General features: G+C 49.4%; 1 protein-coding gene across 2 annotated transcripts in view; it reads left to right on the top strand.

Annotated features, from left to right (window-relative positions):
- The window catches only part of GALNT16 (polypeptide N-acetylgalactosaminyltransferase 16), a 101,451-nt gene that overhangs the window by 54,364 nt on the left and 20,544 nt on the right, over window positions 1–26,543 (top strand). For both annotated transcript variants that reach the window (XM_060095936.1, XM_060095937.1), the window contains exons 2-7: window positions 16,206–16,363; window positions 18,849–18,947; window positions 20,130–20,197; window positions 20,751–20,816; window positions 22,900–23,021; window positions 25,551–25,638. In XM_060095936.1, coding sequence (XP_059951919.1) covers window positions 16,206–16,363; window positions 18,849–18,947; window positions 20,130–20,197; window positions 20,751–20,816; window positions 22,900–23,021; window positions 25,551–25,638 — 601 coding nt within the window. The remainder of the gene's footprint in view (window positions 1–16,205; window positions 16,364–18,848; window positions 18,948–20,129; window positions 20,198–20,750; window positions 20,817–22,899; window positions 23,022–25,550; window positions 25,639–26,543) is intronic.

Here is a 26,543-nt window from a genome sequence, read left to right as displayed (position 1 = left end):
GTCAGAAAGAGAAAAACAAATACCGTATGCTAACACATATATATGGAATCTAAAAAAAAAAATGGTCATGAAGAACCTAGGGGCAAGACAGGAATAAAGATGCAGACCTACTAGAGAATGGACTTGAGGATATGGGGAGGGGGAAGGGTAAGCTGGGACAAAGTGAGAGAGTGGCATGGACATATATACACTACCAAATGTAAAATAGATAGCTAGTGCGAAGCAGCCGCATAAGCACAGGGAGACAGGGAGATCAGCTCGGTGCTTTGTGACCACCTAGAGGGGAGGGATAGGGAGGGTGGGCGGGAGGGAGACGCAAGAGGGAGGAGATATGGGGATATATGTATATGTATAGCTGATGCACTTTGTTATAAAGCAGAAACTAACACACCATTGTAAAGCAGTTATACTCCAATAAAGATGTTAAAAAAAAAAAAAGTCTGCCTTGGGAATTCCCTGGCGGTCCAGTGGTTAGGACTCGGTGCTTTCACTGCTGAGGACCTGGGTTCAATCCCTGGTCGGGACACTAAGAACCCACAAGCCACACGGTGTGACCAGAAAAAAAAAAAAGTCTGCCTCTGTCATGCTTTATCCTATTGATGGGTCTAACCTAATTGTTTAATTACATGAGTCATCATGAACCACAGGCAAAGTACTTCTGAACGTGACCCACAATGCCAATAACGTACTGCATCAGCCACTGCACAGACTTGCCTCTCTGTTCTGAAAAGTGTTACAAACCGAAGTGCCCAGCCCCATGATCAGGGCCTTGCTGAGCGCTAATGGGTTGAATTTTATCCTGGCCCAGCTGGTCCCAACCTCAGTGTTGAGACAGGAGGCTATTGCCGCCTTCAAAATCATCGTACTCTTTATGTTCTATGTGTTACATGGCCCATTATTGCTTTTATTTTTTCACTGAATATCTGACAGGTTCAAGTTCAATAGATTCTGAATATGAGACACCAGAAGTGCAACGATAACTTACAAACCTTGACATGTTACAATTGTGTGACTAGAGCAGAACGGGGTGGTGACCCCCACCGTATGTTGGCCAAGAGGGTGTGTGTTGGGCCTGGGGAGCCCTGAGAGCTGTCACAGCATTTCTTTCCGCTGGCATCCTTTCTCTCAGCCGCAGAGCGTGGCAGTGTTGTTTGGGGGATTGATAACGATCCAGCAGACAAGAACCTGAAGGGGAATCGACTTTGTCCCCCTTTTGATGTGACTGCAGCTCAAGGTCACCAGGACCCTGAAGGCATCCCTGGCTGGAAAGACCAAGCAGGGCCTGGGCTGACCTGAGGAGATCTGGTTATGTGCTGTTTTGGTCTGAGTAATACAAACTCTTACACTTTTCATTTTTCTGTCTTCTTTCTAGCCGTAAGCAGAGAAGTGTTTCCATGCTCACGTTAGGCCAAGGGATGACAGCACTGGGCAGGTCCCCATCAGAGTCATGAACAGATGCTCTGAACCCTGAGGCCAGGAGGGAGGCCGCCTCCGGCCTGCACTTGTCAGGGCCTGGTGGTGGTCCAGGCACTGAAGGCCAGCGTGCTTTGGAGCTGAGGGACTCAGAGTTGGAAGGGGGGTGCCAAGCACATCCAGCCCAGAGTAGTCTGAAGGCACACAGAGGTAGCTTTGTGTTTAGGCTTTCCAGACGGACCGTCTCAGTTCTAGTCCCAGCCCAGCCACTCAGTAGCTGTGTGACCTTGGGCTTGTTGTTTTACCTCTCTGGGCCTCAGTTTCCACCTCTGTAAAATAAGGGTAAGAAGAGCACCTATTTGTCAAGACTACTTGAAGATAGAAATAAGCACCTCGTATAGCATCCAGCTTATTGTAGGCCCTCAGTGAACAGACAGTATCGGTTCAGATTAGAAGAGGCCTAATCTTTCCTCATGTTCTTCAGCAGCTGTGGCTGGGAGGGTCAGGCAGAGTTCTAGTACCCTCCACAGACCCAGGAATGCTCTACTCAAGCTGGGTAAACTGATAAGCAGGTGGAAACTGAGCTATCACACCACGTATTCCTAGCATGGACCACCCTCAGAATCCCTCCATCCCTAGATGGCCTCTGGGCTGGGTAGAGAGTGGGAAATGAGACTCCGAGAGCTTGATTGGGCCTGGAATCTTCCTGGATCTGAGCACAGGTGGTCTGGAACAGTGGGCCTGATGCCTTGTCCCACCCTTAAATAGAGGATCCTAGTTGGCTCAGATATCTAAGGGAATGGGGAACGTGCCCCCTCTCTTTCTTAGTGAGATCACTGTAACCACTAGAACTCTTTCTTGGGGAGACCACTGGTATCATAAAGCTGTGCAGTCATCAGCACCCTGGAGAAGTCAGGTCATGGTGGGAAATCTAACTGGAAGTTCAAGGTGGGCTTCCCAGGCAACCCCTACCTTGTGCTCCTTGGTATGAAATTGAACTAGAACTTCCCAGGCTTGTGAGCATAACAGTTGCAAGGTGGCATTTCTATAGTAGCCTTAGAGGCTCTAGCTGAGTTGCAGCTGGCTCTGCTGATGGTGAAGCTCTGGGTCAGTACAGATAGAGGCCAGAAAACCAGACTCACAGTGAGGCTCCTGGGAAGGGGTCAGGGGAGATGGCCTAGGTCCCTCCTCGTTCTTGGTCCTGTGGTTTTAGCAGCCCATGACTAGCAGTCGCTCACCACCCTGCATCCATACGAAGCAGCTGCTCAGCCTTGGTAGCACATTGGAACACCTGGAGAGCTTTAAGAGCCCTTGATGCTTGTGACCCACCCCTAGAGATTCTGATTTAATTAGTCTTGGGTAGGGCCTGGACGTGAGGATGTTAAAAATCTTCCCACATGGGGCTTCCCTGGTGGCGCAGTGGTTGAGAGTCCGCCTGCCGATGCAGGGGACATGGGTTTGTGCCCCGGTCCGGGAAGATCCCACATGCCGTGGAGCGGCTGGGCCCATGAGCCATGGCCGCTGAGCCTGCACGTCCGGAGCCTGTGCTCCGCAACGGGAGAGGCCGCAACGGTGAGAGGCCCGCGTACCGCCAAAAAAATAAAAAAAATCTTCCCACGTGATTCTAATGTACAGCCAGGGTTGAGAGTCACTGCTAAAAAGACAGGCAAGCTAATGATAATTAATATATAATTTATGTGCCAGTTACCGCGCTAAATATATTATCTACATTATCTCCTTTAATCCTCACCCTAATCCCCATTTTCCAGATGAAGAAGCATGCTCAGAAAGGGTAGGTGACTTTCCAAGGCCAGAGAGCAATAAGCACTGACATTTTATCCCAGGGCCATGGGATTTCAAAGCCCAGGCTGGTAACCCCTGGTAACTACTTTTGAGGCAATGTGTAAAGGAAGATGGGGACGTATCTGGGGCAGGCCCTTGGTAACCTAGGCGAGTTTCGCCTGTGCCCAAGCCGAGGTTGCCAGCCTGGTGCCGCCCCTGGCATCTTGTCTGGTTGAGCAGGAGCGCTGGCTGTCCAAGCGGGGTTGGCTGCTTCCCCAGAACCCAGCAGCTTGCGGGGAGACCCAGGGGACCCGCCTTTTCATTTGGGAGAGGTGGAACCCAAGCCTGTGCTCTCAGAGATGGTGACTCATGCACTATTTCCCAGCTCTCCTAATGAATGGCAGTCTTTCAACTTGGGACACAGCATCAGATGAAATTTTTGTCCTACGGGAGTCAGGAGTGGTTGGGAATCACATTTTGTTCGCCAGGTCTTTTCAGGAAGTGCCAAATCTGCTTTAAACTGCATTTAAAGCAGACTCAGAAAAAAAAGTCAGGAGTCATCCATAAAATAGGACCAGAGCCGTTTTATTTGCAGTTTCAGTGACTTTAGTGAAAGGCAAACCCAGCAGGTACCTGTTTTACTGGCAATAAAAGGAAATTGGGCAGCAGTTATTTAAAAGGAGTTCGAGTTGTTTAAATCTGAAATTTAGGGGTACATGTGCGTATATGTTAAAAGAAAATTTACAAGGCTTGGAGATTTGGGTTGAACTGTTTTTGATGAAAATGACTTGGAAAATATTTTCCTTTCTTATTTTCGACCTTCTCCTTGGCTGTTTGTTTCCTAAATTTAGCAGTCAAGAAGAAATAAGCAAATCTAGCTGGAAAAACACTGATACAAGTCAGGCAGGTTTCAAAGTTTAATCGAAGTGATTGACTGAAGATAAAAGTCTCTAAGATGAGAAATAATTCTTCCCATTTTATAAAGCAGAGTCATTATTTCAGCTTAAAAAAATTCCGATGTGATTGACCTTATTGGACATGGAAGTGCTGGATTTGGCACTTCCTGAAAAGACAGACTGGTGACGTTTAGGAGGCAGCTGGAGGCAGGAGGCTGGAGGGCTGTGGGAGCCTCATCAGGCTCTCACTCACCATCTTCCCAACCCTTGTCCCTCACCATGGCAACCCAAGGACCTCTTAAGTCGTTGTCCAGATGGAACCTCCTCCTGCCCCCCGCCCTTCCCAAAGCCTGACCACAGCCCTGCCTGCTGGACAAGGCTAGGAATGCCTCACCCGGCTCTGGGCTCAAGTCCCTGGGCCAGATGCCAGAGAACAGCCTGAAAATCTTGGCATGGATGGCTCTCACCCACACTGTGTCACTGCCATTGGTGGTTCATTTGTCGGTTTTGGGGTTTGATTTTTGTTTCTTACTTCTGGAGAATGGCTTGCTTTTCATTGAAAGGGCCGAAGGACTGACATCTCAGAACTTTTGGTTATAAGAGAAGAACAGGCAACTCAAACTAGTTCAAGAGAAAAAAAAAAAGGACAGATAGGTAGGTTAGTAGTTAGATAGACAGATATGGAGAGATAGAAAAACCCCAAAGTGAACTTGGATCAGATATAATTGGCTCCAGGGACCCCAAACAATATCATTAGAGCTCTTTCTTTCCATCTCTTGGCTCTGATTCTTTCTTCTTGGCTTCATTCTGCAGACAAGATGTCTCCATGTGAGGGGCAGGAAGACTCTCACCTCCCAAGCTGACCAGTGCTGACAAAAAGAGCTCAGTTTATAGAAAAGTCTCAGGGTGGATTCTGATTGGCCCCGATTGAGTCAAATGACCGTTCCTGAACCAGTCCCCTGTGTCTGGGAGTGCAGTAACAAGATCACCCTAGCCTGAGTCTTGTGCCCACCCCATGGTGGTGATTGAGGTGTTGGTGGGATAGGAAGACAGTGATTAACAGCCCTGCCAGGAGCATGTGAGTGAGGAGGTCCCTAAGACGAGCAAAGCTACCCTCACCTTCTTGGTCCACTTCAACTCCAAGTGTGTGTTAGCTGAGTGTGGGGAGCGGGGGAGGGGGGAGGGGGGGCAGGAGATGCTTGCAGGCATGACAGCTCATCACTCACATACTCATTAGCCATTGTTTTCCAGTCCCGTTGGGCACAGTTCTGGGCTTTGGGATCCAGCATTAAACAAAACAGACAATCCCTGCCCTGGTGAAGCTTATATTCTTGTGGGAAGAAGGAGTCAAAAAGATAACATTAATAACAAAAGTGCACATCGAACATCCGATGATGCTACGTGCTATAAGGAAAACCAAAGCAGGCGAGAGGATGGGGAAGGCGAGGGTGGGGCTGAGGCCACAGTTTCACAGATGGTGGTTGGGGGAGGCTCACAGAGGAGCCAGGTTTGAGCAGAGCCCTGCAGGGGGTGAAGGAGGGAGCCATGCAGACAACTGGGAGAAAAGCCTTCCAGAAAGGAAGCAGAAGGAACAAAGGGGCTAAGGAGAAGGTGCTGGCAGGCTCAAGGAAAATAAGGAGGCCAGTGTGGCTGGAGCGGAGCTAGACAGGGGGCAACAGTAGAAGCTGAGTCCAGCGAGGTGACAGGGCATCCGCTCCTGGGCCACCGTGAGCTCTGGGGCTTGTGCCCCGAGGGAGAGTGAAAGCCACCAGAGGTCACGTGTGGTGTCACGTGTGGTGTCAGAGGATCCCATTTGTCCGCTGTGGTTTTCTTCCCACTTGATTATAAGTAAGGTGAGGGCAGGGACACTGTCTAGGTATCCATTCGTTCATTCACTCACTCATTCATTCCTTTATTCAGTGAACATCCGCTCAATACCTGCTATGTGCCAGGTGCTGGGAGCTCCCTATCTAGTGGAAAAGAAAGAGAAGGAAAGCACAGATGTCAGTGCCACGTGGTATAAGAATTCCACAGACAGCCCCAAATGCCCTCACCCCCTCCAGAAAGGACAGCGGTGCGAGTCCTCCTATCCAGTGGCTCCGACTGGCTCCTAGCCCAGGATCTCGGGTCTCTCAGGCCATTCCAGATATATCTCCTTATGGTCCCGCAGCCTAGAGCCAAGGGATGTATTTACCCCTCACCGATATGCTTAATAAGCAGTGTAGCTGGGAGAACAGGATAGCACAACACACTTGCCCTTTGGAAGAGGGGAGCAGGGAGGCAGCGTTCACTGGCCACCGGTGCCTGGCGCCTGTGCCATCACCGGACTCCTGCCCCAGCGGGGGTGGGGTGGGCGAGGTTCCATGGCCAGTTCTCCAGCTACCCGTGATCTGAGTTTGAGCGTGGAGGTTTCTTCGTGACCCTCCATGGCCATGCCTGGCATGGGATGGGGGAGAAAAAGGGAGTGACCTAGATTCCTAGATTTCTCTTCTGGGGGCCATACTTTTTGTTTATTTCCATCCTCCCAGCTTCTTGCGCAGTGTCTGCACAAACTAGACTTTCAGTAAATAATCTGTTGATTTAACACTAGTGGCATGTGCATAGTACACTGCCTGTGAGACCCAGGGCAGGGGTCTGCTTCAGGCTGTGGAGCATGGGGGAGGGCACTAGGGGTGACCCCTGGATTTGTCACCTGGAGGACCAGCAGGGTGGGACTGCCCACCTCTGCAACAGGCAGCACAGAAAAAGCAGCTGCTTTGGGGACGGATGAAGAATTCATTTTGAGGCATTGAGTTAGAGGTAGAGCCACTGGAACACTCAAAGGCCTGGAAGTCTCAGAATCAAAGACCAGGGCCAAAGGGAAAGGAGAGTTCAAGAGCTGGAGGGAAATGAGCTGTGGTGCGGGTGTGTGGATAGATATCGGGTAGAAGAGCTCAGGGCAGTGACTGGGGTGAAGCCAGAGAGGGACTGGATAGAGAGGTCACATCCGACCCTGCCTAAGTATCACCTCCACTCGGCTGACGCAAGGCCAACTGATGTTTCAGCTCCAAACCCCGGGGATGCTGGGTCAACATGAAAGCAGAGCTGAGACCTCTGGGAGGGAGCAGACCCTTGTGCCCTTCTTTACGAGGTGTGTCACAGGTGAAGGGTCTAACCTTGGAGGAGGGTTGGACCATCAGAGGCTATGGGTCTGAGGGAGGGAGAAGCAGACGCATCTTTGAGGATGTCTAGCTCAGTTTTGAGGTCCTGAGAGGAACTTCTCTAGAGATGCTCTTCCACAGCCTTCTCTGTGGCCCTGAAGAAGCTTTGAATGAGGCGCAGGAAGGCAGCAGGCTGGGGATGGGGACAGTGTCAGAACCATTCCTTCCCCTTCCTGGCAAATAGGTGGTGCTCAGCGGAGTTTTGCTGAATGAATGGGTGGATGAATGAATGAGCAAGTGGAGTCAAGCCTCTGTAAACAAATGAATGAATGATCAGGTGATCCTTGGAACTTGCAGAAGGGTGTCCCAGTGCCCGGTAGCTGGTGGCTCTCGATCAATGTTTACTGGGCGATCGGTGAGTGTGGGTTGAGAGCTAAGAGGTTTCCTGAGCCCACAGCGTGGCCGTAGGTCCTAAATAAATAAGCATGGTTATTTCCCTCAGTTGACTGGCAGGGTAATTCATTGGCATACTCTCCCTTTGGGAGCTTCTGCAATTTTTTTTCTTATTTTAGCTCCACCACCATCAGCTGGAGGCCGCTTTCCATCTGCCTGATCCCGGGCTGGGTGGAAGTGGGGGGCAGAGTTAGCACCCACTCTTTTCTCTGGTGGGAAGGGCACAAAGGAACCCTCATCCTCACTCTCACAGTTGACAGCTTGGGTCCTTCTAGCAATCCAGGGATCAAACCAGAACATCCTTCCTCTCTCTCTGCTCCCCTCTCCCTCCTTCCTTCACTCCTTCTTTCTATTTTTTTTTAGATGTCCTTACCTTTGTTTTCTTTTTGAATTTTATTTTATTTTTTTTATACAGCAGGTTCTTATTACTTATCCATTTTATACATATTACTGTATATATGTCAACCCTAATCTCCCAATTCATCCCACCACCAACACCCGCTGCCACTTTCCCCCTTCAGTGTCCATACTTTTGTTTCTCTGCATCTGTGTCTCAATTTCTGCCCTGCAAACCGGTTCATCTGTACTATTTTTCTAGGTTCCACGTATACGCGTTAATATACGATATTTGTTTTTCTCTTTCTGACTTACTTCCCTCTGTATGACAGTCTCTAGATCCATCCACATCTCTAAAATGACCCAGTTTTGTCCCTTTTTATGGCTGAGTAATATTCCATTGTATATATGTACCACATCTTCTTTATCCACTAGTCTGTTGATGGGCATTTAGGTTGCCTCCATGACCTGGCTATTGTAAATAGTGCTGCAATGAACATTGGGGTGCATGTGTCTCTCTTTTTTTTTTTTTTTTTTTTTTTGCAGTACACGGGCCTCTCACTGTTGAGGCCTCTCCCGTTGCGGAGCACAGGCTCTGGACGCGCAGGCTCAGCGGCCATGGCTGACGGGCCTAGCCGCTCCGTGGCATATGGGATCTTCCTGGACTGGGGCACGAACCCATGTCCCCTGCATCAGCAGGCGGACTCTCAACCACTGCGCCACCAGGGAAGCCCACATGTGTCTTTTTGAATTATGGTTTTCTCTGGGTATATGCCCAGTAGTGGGATTGCTGGGTCATATGGTAATTCTATTTTCAGTTTTTTGAGGAACCTACATACTGTTCTCCACAGTGGCTGTATCAATTTACATTCCCACCAACAGTGCAAGAGGGTTCCCTTTTTTCCACACCCTCTCCAGCATTTGTTGTTTGTAGATTGTCTGATGATACCCATTCTAACTGGTGTGAGGTGATACCTCAGTGTAGTTTTGATTTGCATTTCTCTAATAATTAGTGATGTTGAGCAGCTTTTCATGTGCTTCTTGGCCATCTGTATGTCCTCTTTGGAGAAATGTCTGTTTAGGTCTTCTGCCCATTTTTGGATTCGGTTGTCTGTTGTGTTAATATGAGCTGCATGAGCTGTTTATATATTTTGGAGATTAATTCTTTGTCCGTTGAGTCGTTTGCAAATATTTTCTCCCATTCTGAGGGTTGTCTTCTTATCTTGTTTGTAGTTTCTTTTGCTTTGCAAAAGCTTTTAAGTTTCATTAGGTCCCATTTGTTTATTTTTGTTTTTATTTCCATTACTCTAGGAGCTGGGTCAAAAAAGATCTTGCTGTGATTTATGTCAAAGAGTGTTCTTCCTATGTTTTCCTCTAAGAGTTTTATAGTGTCCGGTCTTGCATTTAGGTCTGTAATCCATTTTGAGTTCATTTTTGTGTATGGTGTTAGGGAGTGTTCTAATTTCATTCTTTTACATGTAGCTGTCCAGTTTTCCCAGCACCACTTATTGAAGAGACTGTCTTTTCTCCATTGTATATCCTTGCCTCCTTTGTCATAGATTAGTTGACCATAGATGTGTGGGTATATCTCTGGGCTTTCTATCCTGTTCCATTGATCTATATTTCTGTTTTTGTGCCAGTACCATATTGTCTTGATTACTGTAGCTTTGTAGTATAGTCTGAAGTCAGGGAGTCTGATTCCTCCAGCTCCGTTTTTTCCCCTCAAGACTGTTTTGTCTATTCGGGGTCTTTTGTGTCTCCATACAAATTTTAAGATTTTTTTGTTCTAGTTCTGTAAAAAATGCCATTGGTAAGTTGATAAGGATTGCATTGAATCTGTAGATTGCTTTGGGTAGTATAGTCATTTTCACAATGTTGATTCTTCCAATACAAGAGCATGGTATATCTGTCCATCTGTTTGTATCATCTTTAGTTTCTTTCATCAGTGTCTTATAGTTTTCTGCATACAGGTCTTTTGTCTCCCTAAGTAGGTTTACTCCTAGGTATTTTATTCTTTTTGTTGCAATGGTAAATGGGAGTGTTTCCTTAATTTCTCTTTTAGATTTTTCATCATTAGTGTATAGGAATGCAAGAGATTACTGTGCATTAATTTTGTATCCTGCAACTTTACCAGATTCATTGATTAGCTCTAGTAGTTTTCTGGTGACATCTTTAGGATTCTCTATGCATAGTATCATGTCATCTACCAACAGTGACAGTTTTTTTTTTTTTTTAAAAGATGATATTGGGGGTAGGAGTTTATTAATTTATTTATTTTTGCTGTGTTGCGTCTTCGTTTCTGTGCAAGCGCTTTCTCTAGTTGTGGCAAGCGGGGGCCACTCTTCATCGCAGTGCGTGGGCCTATCACTATCGTGGCCTCTCTTTTTGTGGAGCACAGGCTCCAGACGCGCAGGCTCAGCAGTTGTGGCTCACAGGCCTAGTTGCTCCGCGGCATGTGGGATCCTCCCAGACCAGGGCTCGAACCCGTGTCCCCTGCATTAGCAGGCAGATTCTCAACCACTGCGCCACCAGGGAAGCCCAACAGTGACAGTTTAACTTCTTCTTTTCCAATTTGTATTCCTTTTATTTCTTTTTCTTCTCTGATTGCCATGGCTAGGAGTTCCAAAACTATGTTGAATAATAGTGGTAAGAGTGGACATTCTTGTCTTCTTCCTGATTTTGGAGGAAATGCTTTCAGTTTTTCACCTTTGAGACTGATGTTTGCTGTGGGTTTGTCTTATACAGCCTTTATTATGTTGAGGTAGGTTCCCTGTATGCCCACTTTCTGGAGAGTTTTTATCATAACTGCATGTTGAATTTTGTCAAAAGCTTTTTCTGCATCTGTTGAGATGACCATATGGTTTTTCTTCTTCAGTTTGTTAATATGGTGTATCACTTTGATTGATTTGCATATATAGAAGAATCCTTGCATCCCTGGGATAAATCCCACTTGATCATGGTGTATGATCCTTTTAATGTGTTGTTGGATTCTGTTTGCTAGTATTTTGTTGAGGATTTTTGCATATATATTAATCAGTGATATTGGTCTATAATTGTCTTTTTCTCTAGTATCTTTGTCTGGTTTTGGTATCAGGGTGATGGTGGCTTCATAAAATGAGTTTGGAAGTGTTCCTTCCTCTGCAATTTTTTGGAAGTGTTTGAGAAGGATGGATGTTAGCTCTTCTCTAAATGTTTGATAGAATTCACCTGTGAAGCCATCTGGTCCTGGACTTTTGTTTGTTGGAAGATTTTAAATCACAGTTTCAATTTCATTACTTGTGATTGGTCTGTTCATATTTTCTGTTTTGTCTTGGTTCAGTACTGGAAGGTTATATACCTTTCTAAGAATTTGTCCATTTCTTCCAGGTTGTCCATTTTATTGGCATAGAGTTGCTTATAGTAGTCTCTTAGCATGCTTTGTATTTCTGAGGTGTCTGTTGTAACTTCTCCTTTTTCATTCCTAATTTTATTGATTTGAGTTCTCTCCCTCTTTTTCTTGATGAGTCTGGCTACTGGTATATCAATTTTGTTTATCTTCTCAAAGAACCAGCTTTTAGTTTTATTGATCTTTGCTATTGTTTTCTTTGTTTCTATTTCATTTATTTCTGCTTTGATATTTATGATTTCTTTCCTTATGTTAACTTTGGGTTTTGTTTGTTCTTCTTTCTCTAGTTCCTTTTGGTGTAAGGTTAGATTGTTTATTTGAGATTTTTCTTGTTTCTTGAAGTAGGCTTGTCTTGCTATAAACTACCCTCTTAGACCTGCTTTTGCTGCATCCCATAGGTTTTAGATCATCGTGTTTTCATTGTTATTGGTCTAGGTATTTTTTAATTTCCTCTTTGATTTCTTCAGTGATCTCTTGGTTATTTAGTAACGTGTTGTTTAGCCTCCATGTGTTTGTGTTTACTATGTTGTTTTCCCTGTAATTGATTTCTAATCTCATAGCATTGTGGTCAGAAAAGATGCTTGATATGATTTCAATTTTGTTAAATTTACTGAGGCTTGATTTGTGACCCAAGATGTGATCTATCCTGTAGAATGTTCTGTGTGCAGTTGAGAAGAAAGTGTAATCTGCTGTTTTTGGATGGAATGTCCCATAAATATCAATTAAATCTATGTGGTCTATTGTGTCATTTAAAGCTTGTGTTTCCCTATTAATTTTCTGTTTGGATGATCTGTCCATTGGTGTAAGTGAGGTGTTAAAGGTCCCCCACTATTATTGTGTTACTGTCGATTTTCTCTTTTATAGATGTTAGCAGTTGCCTTATGTATTGAGGTGCTCGTATGTTGGGTGCATATACATTTATAATTGTTATATCTTCTTCTTGGATTGATCCCTTGATCATTATGTAGTGTCCTTCCTTGTCTCTTGTAACAAGGAAGTCTTTATTTTAAAGTCTGTTTTACCTGATATGAGTATTGCTACTCCAGCTTTCCTTTGACTTCCATTCGCATGGAATATCCTTTTCCATCTCCTCACTTTCAGTCTGTATGTGTCCCTAAGTCTGAAGTGGGTCTCTTGTAGACAGCATACATATGGGTGTTTTTTTGTTTTTTGTTTTTGTTTTTTTTTTTTGCGGTACGCAGGCCTCTCACTGTTGTGGCCTCTCCTGTTGCGGAGCACAAGCTCCGGATGTGCAGGCTCAGCGGCCATGACTTACGGGCCCAGCCACTCCGTGGCATGTGGGATCCTCCTGGACCGGGGCACGAACCCGTGTCCCCTACATCGGCAGGCGGACTCTCAACCACTGCGCCATCAGGGAAGCGCTGGGTGTTGTTTTTGTATCCATTCAGCGAGCCTGAGTCTTTTGGTTGGAGCACTTAATCCATTCACTTTTAAGGTAATTGTTGATATGTATATTCCTATTACAATTTTCTTAATTGTTATGGGTTTGTTTCTGTAGGTCCTTTTCTTCTCTTGTGTTTCCCATTTAGAGAAGTTCCTTTAGCATTTGTCATAGAGCTGGTTTTGTGGTGCTGAATTCTCTTAGCTTTTGCTTGTCTGTAAAGCTTCTGATTTCTCCGTGGAATCTGAATGAGATCCTTGCCAGGTAGAGTAATCTTGGTTGTAGGTTCTTCCCTTTCATCACTTTAAATATGTCATGCCACTGTCTTCTGGCTTGTAGAGTTTCTGCTGAGAAATCAGCTGTTAACCTTATGGGAGTTCCCTTGTATGTTATTTGTTGTTTTTCTCTTGCTGCTTTCAATAATTTTTCTTTGTCTTTAATTTTTGCCAATTTGATTACTATGTGTCTCGGCATGTTTCTCCTTGGGTTTGTCCTGTCTGGGAGTCTCTGTGCTTCCTGGACTTGGGTGGCTATTTCCTTTCCCATGTTAGGGAAGTTTTCGACTATAGTCTCTTCAAATATTTTCTCGGGTCCTTTCTCTCCCTCTTCTCCTTCTGGGATCCCTATAATGAGAATGTTTTTGTGTTTAATGTTGTCCCAGAGGTCTGTTAGGCTGTCTTCATTTCTTTTCATTCTTTTTTCTTTATTCTACGGCAGTGAATTCCACCATTCTGTCTTCCAGGTCACTTATCCGTTCTTCTGCCTCAGTTATTCTGCTATTGATTCTTTCTAGTGTATTTTTCATTTCAGTTATTTTATTATTCATCTCTGTTTGTTTGTTCTTTAACTCTTCTAGGTCTTTGTTAAACATGTCTTACATCTTCTCGATATTTGCCTCCATTCTTCTTCTGAGGTCCTGGATCATCTTCACTGTCATTATTCTGAATTCTTTTTCTGGAAGGTTGCCTATCTCCACTTCATTTAGTTGTTTTCCTGGAGTTTTATCTTGTTCCTTCATCTGGTACATAGCTCTCTACCTTTCATCTTGTCTATCTTTTTGTGAATGTGGTTTTTGTTCCGCAGGCTGCAGGATTGTAGTTCTTCTTGCTTCTGCTGTCTGCCCTCTGGTGGATGAGGCTATCTAAGAGGCTTGTGCAAGTTTCCCGATGGGAGGGACTGGTAGAGCTGGCTGTTGCTCTGGTGGGCAGAGCTCAGTAAAACTTTAATCTGCTTATTTGCTGACGGGTGGGGCTGGGTTCCCTCCCTGTTGGTTGTTTGGCCTGAGGCGGCCCAACACTGGAGCCTACCCGGCTCTTTAGTGGGGCTAATGGCAGACTCTGGGAGGACTCACACCAAGAAGTACGTCCCAGAACTTCTGCTGCCAGTGTCCTTGTCCTCACAGTGAGCTACTGCCACCCCCCGCCTCTGCAGGAGAACCCCTAACACTAGCAGGTAGGTCTGGTTCAGTCTCGCCTGGGGTCACTGCTCCTTCCCCTGGGTCCCAATGCACACACTACTTTGTGTGTGCCCTCCAAGAGTGGAGTCTCTTTTTCCTCCAGTCTTGTCGAAGTCCTGCAATCAAATCCCGCTAGCCTTCAAAGTCTGATTCTCTAGGAATTCCTCCTCCCGTTGCCAGGTCCCCAGGTTGGGAAGCCTGACATGAGGCTCAGAACCTTTACTCTCGTGGGTGGACTTCTGTGGTATAAGTGTTCTCCAGTTTGTGAGTCACCCACCCAGCAGTTAAGGGATTTGATTTTATTGTGATTGCGCACCTCCGACTGTCTCATTCCGGTTTCTCCTTTGTCTTTGGATGTGGGGTATCTTTTCTGGTGAGTTCCAGTGTCTTCCTGTCGATGATTGTTCAGTAGTTAGTTGTGATTCCGGTGTTCTCGCAAGAGGGAGTGAGAGCACGTCCTTCTACTCCGCCATCTTGAACCAATCCCCTCCTTCCACTCATTCTCTCTTTCCTGCAATGGATTGCAAGTCTATGGGGACTCTGACCCATCTGTCTAGTCCCTGGCATGGCACCAAATAAGAATAGCACAGTGCGGCAGTGCAGCTCTTGTCACCATCCTGAGTATGTGTGTGGCACATGGCTGGGCCCAGTACACATGAGGAAACCTCCCTCACTGGCTCTGGCCTCAGGGAGCTCAGGGACTGGCTCCTAGGAGGCGTGAACACTACAGAGAGGCAGCTCTAGGAGACAGGCACTCCCTGGAACCTTTGCATTCCTGTCCCATGAGGCTGGGAGCTAGGCTCTCAGGGGAATGTGGAGGCCCTGGGCTGCTGGCGGGTCACCCAACATGTCCATCTCCTCTCCACAGGTCGAGCTGTCCTCTTGGGACTGTCCCTCCAGAGACTAGGGCTGTGATGGAGTTCTCACGCAGGGGTTCTGTGCCTGGACAACGCTTACCCGCCTTCCTGCTGCCCCTGTGGGCCCACAGCTCCTGCCCAGGCTGCTGGTCAAGTGGAAGGGGCGGAGTCGAGATGCACTCACCATTCATGATATTTCCAGGCAACATCCGGCTGGCTGTGTGTTTCCGATAATGAGATGTCAGGATCCATCCACTCATCCATGCATCTCAGATGTATCTCTCCCCAGTGTCTTTCATGGCGGTACTTTGGGAGCACAAAGCAGGGTGTGGCTAAGAGGAGGGAGGCTGGGCCATGGCATCTGTCATCCATCACTCCCCAGCACTTAGCACCAGGGTGCCCCGGAGGCCTGACGTGAGCTATTTCAGCAGCAAACACAAGTCCCAGAGAAGATGCATCACTGCCTGTGCATTTGCATCCTAGCAGCTCTGGCATTAGCCTGTGAGGGCCCGCCTGACCCCACAGGTGGTTCTCTGGGCAGCAGTTTGTACCAGCGTTGGATGTTTTACTGATCAGGCACCTCCTTCATGCCTAGCCCAGTGTCAGGCCCAAGTTTATCCCTAGGAGACTGTCAATCTGCAGGTTGCTTGGTGACCTCTCAGGACACCTCATCTTGGGGGTCAGGTGCCCTCCAGGTGTCACCATCTCCATATCCAGCGAAGAGCACTGGTCAAGAGTGTGGGCTTCAAAGTCAGAACAACCATTTTGACTCCAGAAACCTGTGACTTACTAGCTCTGACCTTGAGCTTTTTTATTAATAGGCTTTATTTTTTAAGAGCAGTTTTAGGTGCACAAAATTGAGTGGAAAGTACGGAGAGTTCCCATGTACTCCCTGCCCCCACACTTGGGGGTACTGTCACGAGCCTCAGTTTTCCTCATCTGTACAATGGGGGAAATAACGATCTCCTGCTCACAGGTACAAATGAGGTAATGCAGTTGGGTCCTACCGTGTCGTAAGTGCTTACCACACAGTGGCTACTTTATCCTCTTGCCTGTGGCCCCTCTGATGCTGACCTTTGTCTCAGGTGACAGGAACACCCTCGAAAGGCTTTGATGAGAAGGCGTACCTGGCAGCCAAGCAGCTGAAGCCTGGAGAGGACCCCTACAGACAGCATGCCTTCAACCAGCTGGAGAGCGACAAGCTGAGCCCTGACCGGCCCATCCGGGACACCCGCCATTACAGGTGTGGCCTCCATTGTGCCGGAGGAGAAAGAAAGGTGGAGGGAAGGGCCAGCGGCAGTTGGCTTTTCTTTGGTTCATGTGGATTTAAGAAATGAGGAAGATTTCCTCAGACTCAGTCCAGCTATTGAGACATTCAAACCCTTACCATCTGTCGTTTTCCTGACTCATCTTTATTTCATTGACCTCCTGAGAGCCTGAGAGGTCCAAGAAGACTTCCCAGCGAGGCCAGAGAGTTCCCTAAATACCTCAGGCTGGAATCCCAGCAAGAGTGACCTGCCAGGGAACCACGGGGAGGTCTGAAGCGTGTGGGCTAGCCTGGCATTCTTGGTGCCCGTCTGGTGATGTCTGAGGTGAAGAGGGGCCGCCAGCCCTGCCTGCACTGTGCAAACAGTAGAGTGCTGTGCACCGCCCCACTGGCATCCCCTTCCTTCCTCTCTTCCTGCCCCACTGCCGCCACTTCCTCAGCAACTCCCAGAAATGCTTGTCAGTCTTGCTCTTTGTTCTCCCAGAGTGGTAGGTGGCAGAGGCCCTAGACCAGGAGCAAGGACACCTTCCATGCTGATCCCAGCTCGGACTCTGCTCAGTGTGAGGGGGCAAGTCATCAGCCCCCTCCCTGGTTCAGGCCCTGTAGTGTCCCGTCTGGAGGATATGAGTCTCCACCTCCAATCTCTCCTCTTCCTGCCCTTACCTATGGGAACAGTCTAAGCTCCTTTCCCTGAGGTACAAGCCACCTGGTCCCCTCCGAGCCTCTGCTCCTTTGCACCCAGTCCTTGGTGCTCCCTCAGTCCTGGACTCCTCTGGCCTCCCTCCTTGTTTGCACACACAGGCCGCTTCCTCTGCCTGAACGCCTCCCCGCCACACCCTTACGACTCTCCTCAGTGTCCTCTTCTCCGGGGAAGGGTCCTTGCCAACCCAGTCCGGTTTGGGGGCCTCCTCTGTGCTCTGTGCAGACATCGATCAAGGCAGTGAGGGGGCGTTGGAGCTGACCCACTCGTGCGCCTGCAGCTTTGAATGGCCAGCATGGGCTGCGTTGGAGCCGGCTGTGTGCCCAGCGCCGGGCAGGTCCTGGTTTGAGGGTAGGCGAGGGTGACTTGGGTCAAGATTGCTTTTCCTTCTGAAGCAGCTACTCTGCAGCACAACGGATGTGTGTGACATAAAGGTGCAGAAGGGGGCCTGCTTCTAGCACCTTCCTTGTCACTCACGGAGACCAGAAGTCCAGTGGGCTTGGCATCCTTCCTGGGCACTAGATCCTTGGGGTTCAAAGACAGAGACCTGGGGCCATAGAGGTCAGTGCAGGGGGGCTGGGTGCCCAGGAAGTGACTGCTTCTCCCAGGGCTCCCCATCTCAACAGACCAAGCCCCCTCCCACCCCAAACCCACAAGCCTCTGGAAGGAGAGGCACTTGGGACGCCTGGCTTCCCAGGGCAGAGGTGAATTTCTCTACCCCTCCCACTGCCCGACACCCTCTCTCAAGGAGGATTATTTTAAGGCCTCTCAGGATTTCTCCGGTGGGGGTCCCAGGCTAGTGGAACTTGCCTGTCTGACCTGGGCTGCTCTGCAGGGCAGGCAGTGGGCCTGGGAATTCAGCTGTAAGCCGCTGTCAGGGGAATGAATGCCATAATGAAAAAACAGTCACCGCTGGAATAGTCAGAGCAATTGTAACAAAGAAGATTTTGCCATGAAAACTAGCACTGCGGCTGCCTCCCCGCCGCGGCCCCAGGAGCACCAATAAATGCATTCACAGAAGCATTCGCGGAACCGACAAGGATGAGGCCTGGCAGGGATGCATCATGGGGAAGCCAATGGGCCCCAAATGTGATGTCTGGAGAAGGCGGAGCGCAGAGCTGCTGGGGGAGGGAGTGAGGTAGGGGGAACTGCCTTTGATGTGTCCTCAGAGACTTGGTTTCCCCTAGGTGTCCCAGGGCCCATGGGAAGAGTGAGGCTGCTCCCCTGCCTGGTGTCACCAGGTGGCTGTTAATGGTGGCAGCGAGAGGGAGGAATTCACGGGAGGGCAGGATGGGAACGATTCCTCTCCAGATCCCACGAGATGTCAGGAGCTGCTCCATCTGAAGGAAGAAGCTACAGGGTGTCAGAGACAAAGAGACGCCATTTTCCCTCTTCTCCCCTCCACCATTTTGTCTCTCTTGGCTGCCCCATCGGGCAGGGAGTTCTGTCTGTTGGTCCGGGGCTTGATCCTGGGGCCTGTGTGGTGCCTATACACGTCTGTCCCTCCTCAAAACTTCCGTGACTGTGGGGCTCTGAGGGCTCTAGGTCTTTTGTAAAGAGCACCCAGGCCTGGGAAGGTCCCCCAACCTGTGCTTCCCTCCAAGGACTCCAGGCTGGGCGGCCTGAGTGGCGTGGGCATGGGTGTGGAGGCTCAGGGCCCACGCCTGGCTTCAGGGGGCAGCAGGCTGGCCAAAGAGAAGCTAAAACCTGCCCTGAGAACACTCTCACAGCTGCCCTCTGACCTCTCTGCTCTCTTCTCAGTTGCCCATCCGTGTCCTATTCCTCGGACTTGCCGGCCACCAGCGTCATCATCACCTTCCACAACGAAGCCCGCTCTACCCTCCTGCGCACGGTGAAAAGGTAAGCCCCACCTTGGATCTTTCATCTCAGTGGTGCTGCTCCCCCAGGCCTCGGGGATCTGCTGGGCCCTGGCAGGGGAGGACAGTGAGACTGGATGCCGTGGCCAGATGGCGTGAAGACCAGCGGGCACTGGAAGGGGGGGTTCTTCCCTTCTGAGAGGCTGAGGCTGGTGCATCAGGGTCAGGGAGACCCAAGAAGTCCAGCTGTTAGCGAGATGCACAAACACAAGGTCAGGTCCCCAGGACTCGGGCAGAAATGCAGGGGTCAGGAGCCCAGGGCGGTGGGGACGGACGTGAGGCCTCAGGTGGATGGATGCCAGCCCAGTAGGCACCTGTCAGCAATTCAGAGAGCGGTGCCCCTCCTGTTCTCCTAAGCTTGGCCCTGTGGTCAAGTTTGACTTCTACTCATCTCATTTCTTAATGAACTTAGATAAGAATAGGATTCGGGGGCTTCCCTGGTGGCGCAGTGGTGGAGAGTCCGCCTGCCGATGCAGGGGACACGGGTTCGTGCCCCGGTCCGGGAAGATCCCACATGCCGCGGAGCGGCTGGGCCCGTGAGCCATGGCCGCTGAGCCTGCACGTCCGGAGCCTGTGCTCCACAACGGGAGAGGCCACAACAGTGAGAAGCCCGCGTACAGCAAAAAAAAAAAAAAAAAATAGGATTCGGAATGGAGTACCCAGTGATACTCCAGGGATTAAAGAAGTTTAGGTTTCCTTCACCAGGGAGTGAAGGAGGAGGAGGGATGGAGGGAGGGAAAGAGTTGGCGGGGGAGCTTTCTGAGAACACCCCCCCTGACCCATCAGGCCAGAAGGAGCCTCGCTAGCTTTCCAAGCAGACAGCTTCGGGGTCAGCGGGGGTTGTCCTCAGGTGGGCTTGTTAAGTCCAGGTATCCAGAGCAGCTAAGGTCCTGCCTCAACAGCTAAACTAGGGCAGTCCCTACCCCCCATCTGGGGTGGGTCCCAAGTACCTGAGGGTCCAGGCAGCAGGGTCGGCAGGGTCTTGGAGGAGCCTGAGGAATACACTGCCCCTCAGCCATTGACCAGGGCCCAGAAGGTTTGCTAGCAGTTGCCCATGGCCAGTGTGCTGGCTTCCAAGGTGGGTGGTGGAGGAACCCATGGCAGGAAGAAGGAAGTAGAAGGTGGCCCCTAAATCTGGGCTTCTCTGTCCCCATCACCCCTCCAGCGTCCTGAACAGAACTCCTGCCAGCCTGATCCAGGAGATCATTCTAGTGGATGACTTCAGTTCAGATCGTAAGTATGCACCTTCTTTTTTTGCACCCCTTCACACCCCATTTCCCCAGAATGCCAAGGGAAGCACTCTTGAGGTTGTTCTGGCCACCACAGGCTGACCCCTGCTCCCCACGGGGACCTTCCGACTTTTCTGGGTGCCCTCCCGGCCTCTGCTCCCTGGTGCAGAAGGAGTGGTGTTGCTTTGATGGGACACCAGTGAGATGCCATTTAAAAAACAATTAAACGGCATCAGCAGCATCCTTCATTATCACAACTGCCACGTGCAGAATATTGTCCCCACAATCTAGCTCCGAGGCTGTTGGACTGGTGACGGTGCTGGTGCTCTCTGGTGCCCCCTGGTGGGTAATGCCACAAGTACAGGCAGTCCTCAGCCTGGCCGGGGAGTGGAGGACAGGGCAATCCTTTGGCCAGTGGAGATGACCACTCTCCTGCATGCCTTGCCTTCCCCTGGGCCTGGTCTGGAGAAGCTCCTGGGAAGTTCCAGTAGTGGTCGAACCACGTGTGGTCTGATGTCAGTATCTGAATGAGCTTGCTTCCTTCTCTCCACCCTCAGCTGAAGACTGTCTTCTCCTGACCAGGATCACCAAGGTCAAATGCCTGCGCAATGACCGGCGGGAAGGTAAGTTCTTGGACCCTAGGTGCCACCGTGGACCTCTTTTGATCTAGACTTCTGCACCTCCCCGCTCCCTTTTGGTGCCATGTCATACCAAGCCAGCGTGGTCCTGCTGCATTCCTGGTGGCCAGGACCAAGGTCTGGGGAAAGACCCTCTTGCTATCTTGGGTCAGCCCCTATCACAGTATGACTGTAGGTAAGTAGCTCTACTTCCGGCTGCCTTCGTTGTCTCTCATGAGAAATGGGAATAATAATAGTACCCTTTCTGTCCTGCACAGTTATTGTAAGGGTTAAATACTTTGAGAAAACCACAGGGCAGTATAAAGCAGATGTGACCTCACTTCCAATCAAGAGGTGTTTTGGAGCACCGACTACAGCATAGGATTTTACACGGCACTCTAGGGGACACAAAAGAAGTATAAATATGGTCCCCGCCCTCGGAGAGCTTATTATGGAGCTGAGGCTGGTTATAATTATATGGGGGTAGAAAGGAGATGGAGGAGAGGGGAATGATCGGAGAGGGCGCCTGGATTGGGTGAAGGGGTTGTGAGACAGATGCATAGGGCACAAGGGAGGGCGTTCCAGGCCCGGGGACTCCACGAGCAAAGGCATCAGTCCGGCCTGGGTACAGGAAGTACTAACAGCCTCCTCCTACGTTTCCTGCATTCTCACCCTGTAGCATTCACTCTGCCCACATTCTCATGTTCAGTCCTCATAAGAGCCCATCATTCTGTTTTGCAAGTAAAGAAACTGGGGTTTAAGAAGGTTCGGTAATTTGCCTGGAGTGATGAATAAAGGAACCAGGATTCCACCCCGGGGCAGGGGGCCCACCCAGAGCCCAGCCTCTTAACCTCCCTCTATTTAGTCTCCCCCTTCCTGGGAGAATTGGGCCTGGTCAGCACGAGGAATGAGTGGGGTGAGGATAGATGACGGGGGGCATTTAGACTTGATAAAGCAGAGAATAGGGAGCCACTGAAGGTGAGAGAGGGAGAGAGAGAGGAAGGAAGAAGGGAAGGAAGGAGGGAGGGAGGGAGGGATGGAAGGAAGGAGGGAGGGAGGGAGGGAGGAATGGAAGGGAGGGAGGGAGGGAGGAAAGAAAGAAAGGAAGGGAGGAAAGAAAGAGATGTGACGGGTGTATTTAAGAAGGTCCAGTCAGGCCGAAGTGACCTTCAAACTGGAATGGAAGAGGCCAGAGAGAGATCTCTCCCAAGCCCTGGGTTGCAGGTGCCTTTAGGCCTGGGAGTATGCTGTTCCCTGGGGTTTTACCCAACACAGATGTAAATTTATGATTAGGTGCTTTACGGCTCCCTATGGAGTAGAAGGATGGGGCAGTAGAGTGCGGGGCAGAGGTGTGGCCAGGGAAACCTCCCCACACCAGTGGCTGCTCTGTCAGGGGCAGGACCATCTGGGTCTCCTCTCTCCTGATCAGGCAAGTCCCCAGCTCCGACCAGGGTGTGGCCAAAAGCGAGGCCATTTTTTGACAGTTGACGAGCCTTCGACGAGACTGGGGAATGAGGTGGAAGCAGAGTAGAATCTCTGCACATGTCGGCTTCCTGGGCACCACGCATTGTCCCCAAGAGGCAGGGATTATTCTCTCTGAATCTTCTGGATAAGAAACCTAAGGCTCAGAGAGGTTAAATAATATGCTACAGTTAGTGAAGGGGCTGGCATACTAACTCCAGCTTGTCTTAGTCTAGAAGACTCTCTGCATGTCACAGAGGATAGTGCAGCAGGAGGGGACCACCCTGAGGTTCCTAAGTGGTGGTTTCTGGCTCTCCTTTGGTACCAAACCACACTTTTTTGCAACTTCTGTTCACTAAACTCTGACTGTTCATCAGTGTGTCCCCAGAGTCCAGTGTCTGGCATGCAGAGGGCACTCAGAGAATAACCTTGGAGTAATGATGGTTGATGGATGGGTGAGAGAAATAAAGAGAGGGAGGGAAGAAATCAAGAAATACGAAGTAAAGTTAAATCACAATAGCTCAGAGGAAACCTCAGACCTAAGGGGCGGAGAGCCCTGAGACTTTGGGGGGATGGCTGAGCAAATTGGCTCAGTCCCAGCACCATCCTTTGTCCCTTCCCATTGCAGGGCTGATCCGGTCCCGCGTTCGCGGGGCAGATGTGGCCACAGCTGCTGTCCTCACCTTTCTGGACAGCCACTGCGAAGTGAACACCGAGTGGCTGCAGCCCATGCTGCAGCGGGTGAAGGAGGTAAGTCTGTCTGTCCCTGGGGGAGCTCTGGACGTGCCCACGTGTTCTTGGCATGAGGGGGGTGATGAACGGTCTCTGGAGTTGGGCAGGCAGAGTAGGAAGCCTAAACGGTCTGCTCCCTCCTGAGTAACCTCACCTCGTTGAGCTTTTGCATCTGAAAACAGGGGTAATTGTAATATTTGTCCGACTGGGTTGTGGTGAGAATTAAATTGGCTGAAAGCCTGGGTGAGCCACAAAGCTCCTACTACGAATGGGTGGTGTTGTTTTCCTCCTGAGGGAGTGATGAGGAGTGAGGGTGAGTCAGGCTGGGAAGCCTGAGGAGGAGGGAGGAGAGGATGGTGTTCTCAAGCAGGGGGGCCCTCCCATGTGCCTGCTGTTCTCTAGAATGGGGAGGACTTGGACATATGGAGCATAGGATGAGGTGATTTCAACTCAACCATAAGAGGCAAATAACCCAATTTAAAAATGAGAAAAGGGGCTTCCCTCGTGGCGCAGTGGTTAAGAATCCACCTGCCAATGCAGAGGACACGGGTTCAAACCCTGGTCTGGGAAGATCCCACATGCCGCGGAGCAGCTAAGCCCGTGCGCCACAACTTCTGAGCCTGCGCTCTAGAGCTCGCGAGCCACAACTACTGAGCCCGCGTGCCACAACTACTGAAGCCCAGGCACCTAGAGCCCATGCTCTGCAACAAGAGAAGCCACCGCAATGAGAAGCCTGTGTGCATCGCAATGGAAAATAGACAAATGGTCAACAAGCACATGAAAAGATGCTCAACGTTAAGTCATTAGGGAAATGCAAGTCAAAACCACAATGAGGTACCACTTGATGCCTACAGGATGGTTATAATCAAAAGGATGGACAGTACAAGTGCTGGTGAGGATGTAGATAAATAGAAGTCTTTATACATTGCTGGGGAGCATGTCAGATGGTGCTGTTTTCCACTTTGGAAACCAGTCTGGCACTTCCTCAAAAGTTTAAACATAGACTTACCATATGACCCAGCAATTCCACTGCTAGGTATATACTCAAGAGAAATGAAAACATACCCCACACAAAAACTTGTGCCTGAGTGTTCAGCACAGTGTTATTCAGAATAGCTGAAACATGGAAACAGCAAAATGTCTATCAACCGTGAATGGATAAACAGAATGTGATATATCCATACAGTGGAATACTGTTCAGCCATAAAAAGAATGAAGTAATGATACGTGTTACAATATGGATGAACTTTGAAAACCTTATGCTAAGTGAAAGAAGCCAGTAACAAAAACTGCATATTATATGATTCCATTTATATGAAATGTCCAGAATAAATAAATCCGTACAAATACAAAGTGGATTAGTGGTTGTCAGGGGCTGGAGGGAGGTGGGTATGGGGAGTGACTGCTAATGGTACAGGGTTTCTTATTGGGGTGATGAAAATGTTTTGGAATTAGAGAGTGGTGACGGTGCCACAACCTTGTGAATATACTACAAACCCCTGAATTGTACACTTTAAGATGGCGAATTTTATGGTATATCAATGATATCTAATAAAATTGTTATAAAAATGTGAATTCAATCTCAATACAAAAAGTCTATAGAAAGGATAAGGTGAGGCCCCCATAGAACACTGTGGGAGACCATGGATGGTCTCCCCTGATCTGCCACGTCCCACATTTTTGTCATCCTGAGACGGGAGTGTTAACTGAGGGGCAGAGCTGGATTCCAAGTTGCAGACAAGAGGATCTTGAGGGTCAGCACAGAATGCAGAGAGAGGAGGGAGAAGAAGCTCTGTTCCATGTCCCTCCATGGAGGGAGAAAGAAGAGAACAGACATCCTGCTGATGGAGGGCAATTAAGTTTTGCACGTGGTATATGATAGAATCCACCACCACCACTATCCCCCCACCCCTCACCCCCAGAAAAAAACCTTTAGTGAAGTTGGCATATTACCCACCAATGTTTTGGAGGTGGATTTGTGTCTGGGAGATGATGAAGGGAGTGTGAGTCTGACTTTGAAGTGGATGTGGCATGAGAGGCGTGCCACCCAGGTTACACAGAGACTGCAGGGTCCCTGCCCTTAAGCTGCCGGTTGTCCAGTTGGGAAGACTCAACCTCAACATGTACAAAGATGGACGACAATTAGTAAAACAACAGTTCAAACCAGCAACAGAAGATCCACATCAGGCAGCATCTGATTCACTGTCCCAGGAATTGTCTGGTCTATAATTGTGAGAGCAGTTTAAAAGAGGAAGAAGTCCTCAGCCTGCAGCAATCAGGGAGGGCTTTTCTGAGGAGGTGAGATCCTGGCAGGGCTCAACATGATGTGAGAGGAAGAGGCTGGGAGAGCATCGTGCCCATGAGACCCAAGAGGGACCTTCCGGGAGCCTAGATGTGGTGATGCAGGACAGCTCCTGGGAGCCTAACGTGTCCTGCAGGAGGTGCTGAGTGCCCAATGCCTCGAAGAGAACTTCTTCACAGAGCAGGCAGTTGGGCCCTTATTCACAGAGTCCCTGGCCTCACGCCATCTCATGTGTGCTCTCCTAGGATCACACCCACGTGGTGAGCCCCATCATTGATGTCATCAGTCTGGATAATTTCGCCTACCTTGCTGCATCTGCTGACCTTCGGGGAGGTGGGTCCGGCTCCCAGGGGAGGGGCTCTAGACCTGAAAGGAGGCAGGTGAGGGCAGGCAAGAGCCCTGGCTTGGTGCTCTTCTTCCCAACTGTGCCAGAGAGTCCCACTCTCCCACCCCCTTTACCTCTAGAAAACGAAAGGGGATTGTGTAGAGCCATGGGGTGGGGGACGAAGGGCCAGAGCTGGCAGTGGCAGGCTCCTGGCACAATCAGGGACGGAGCCAAGCTAGTCTCTGGTCTTTCCCTCCTCCCAAACTTTGACACATCCTTCTCAAATACTGCCAGCCCGGGGACCATTGCCACAAGTCCTGGCAGATTAACATGATATGACTGCTGTCCTGGGGGTGAGGAAGGGGGAGCCCTCGACTTTGCACGGTTTCCTAACCTGTACGCCTGGAAATGGTCTAGACCTGGCCAAATATGGTAGTTATTGGCCACATTTGGCTATTGAGCTCTTGAAATATGACCAGTCTGAACTGAGATATGCTGTAAGAAAAAATACACACCAGGTTTTGAAGACTTAGTATGAAAGAATATAAAATATCTCATTAATAATTTTTTGTGGGGCTTCCCTGGTGGCGCAGTGGTTGAGAGTCCGCCTGCCAATGCAGGGGATGTGGGTTCGTGCCCCGGTCCGGGAGGATCCCACATGCCGCGGAGCGGCTGGGCCCGTGAGCCATGGCCGCTAAGCCTGCACGTCCGGGGCCTGTGCTCCGCGACGGGAGAGGCCACAACAGTGAGAGGCCCGCGTACCTCAAAAAAAATAAAAATAAATATTTTTGGGTATTATGAATATGATCATCAATGATAATGATTGAAATGATAGTATTTTGGATATAGTGCATTAAAAATACATTATTCGGGCTTCCCTGGTGGTGCAGTGGTTGAGAGTCCACCGGCCGAT

The sequence above is a fragment of the Mesoplodon densirostris genome, chromosome 4 (genome assembly GCF_025265405.1).
Source record: "Mesoplodon densirostris isolate mMesDen1 chromosome 4, mMesDen1 primary haplotype, whole genome shotgun sequence".
NCBI lineage: Eukaryota > Metazoa > Chordata > Mammalia > Artiodactyla > Ziphiidae > Mesoplodon > Mesoplodon densirostris.
Note: the sequence above shows the minus strand (reverse complement) of the source record. Positions and strands in the feature narration are given on the sequence as shown.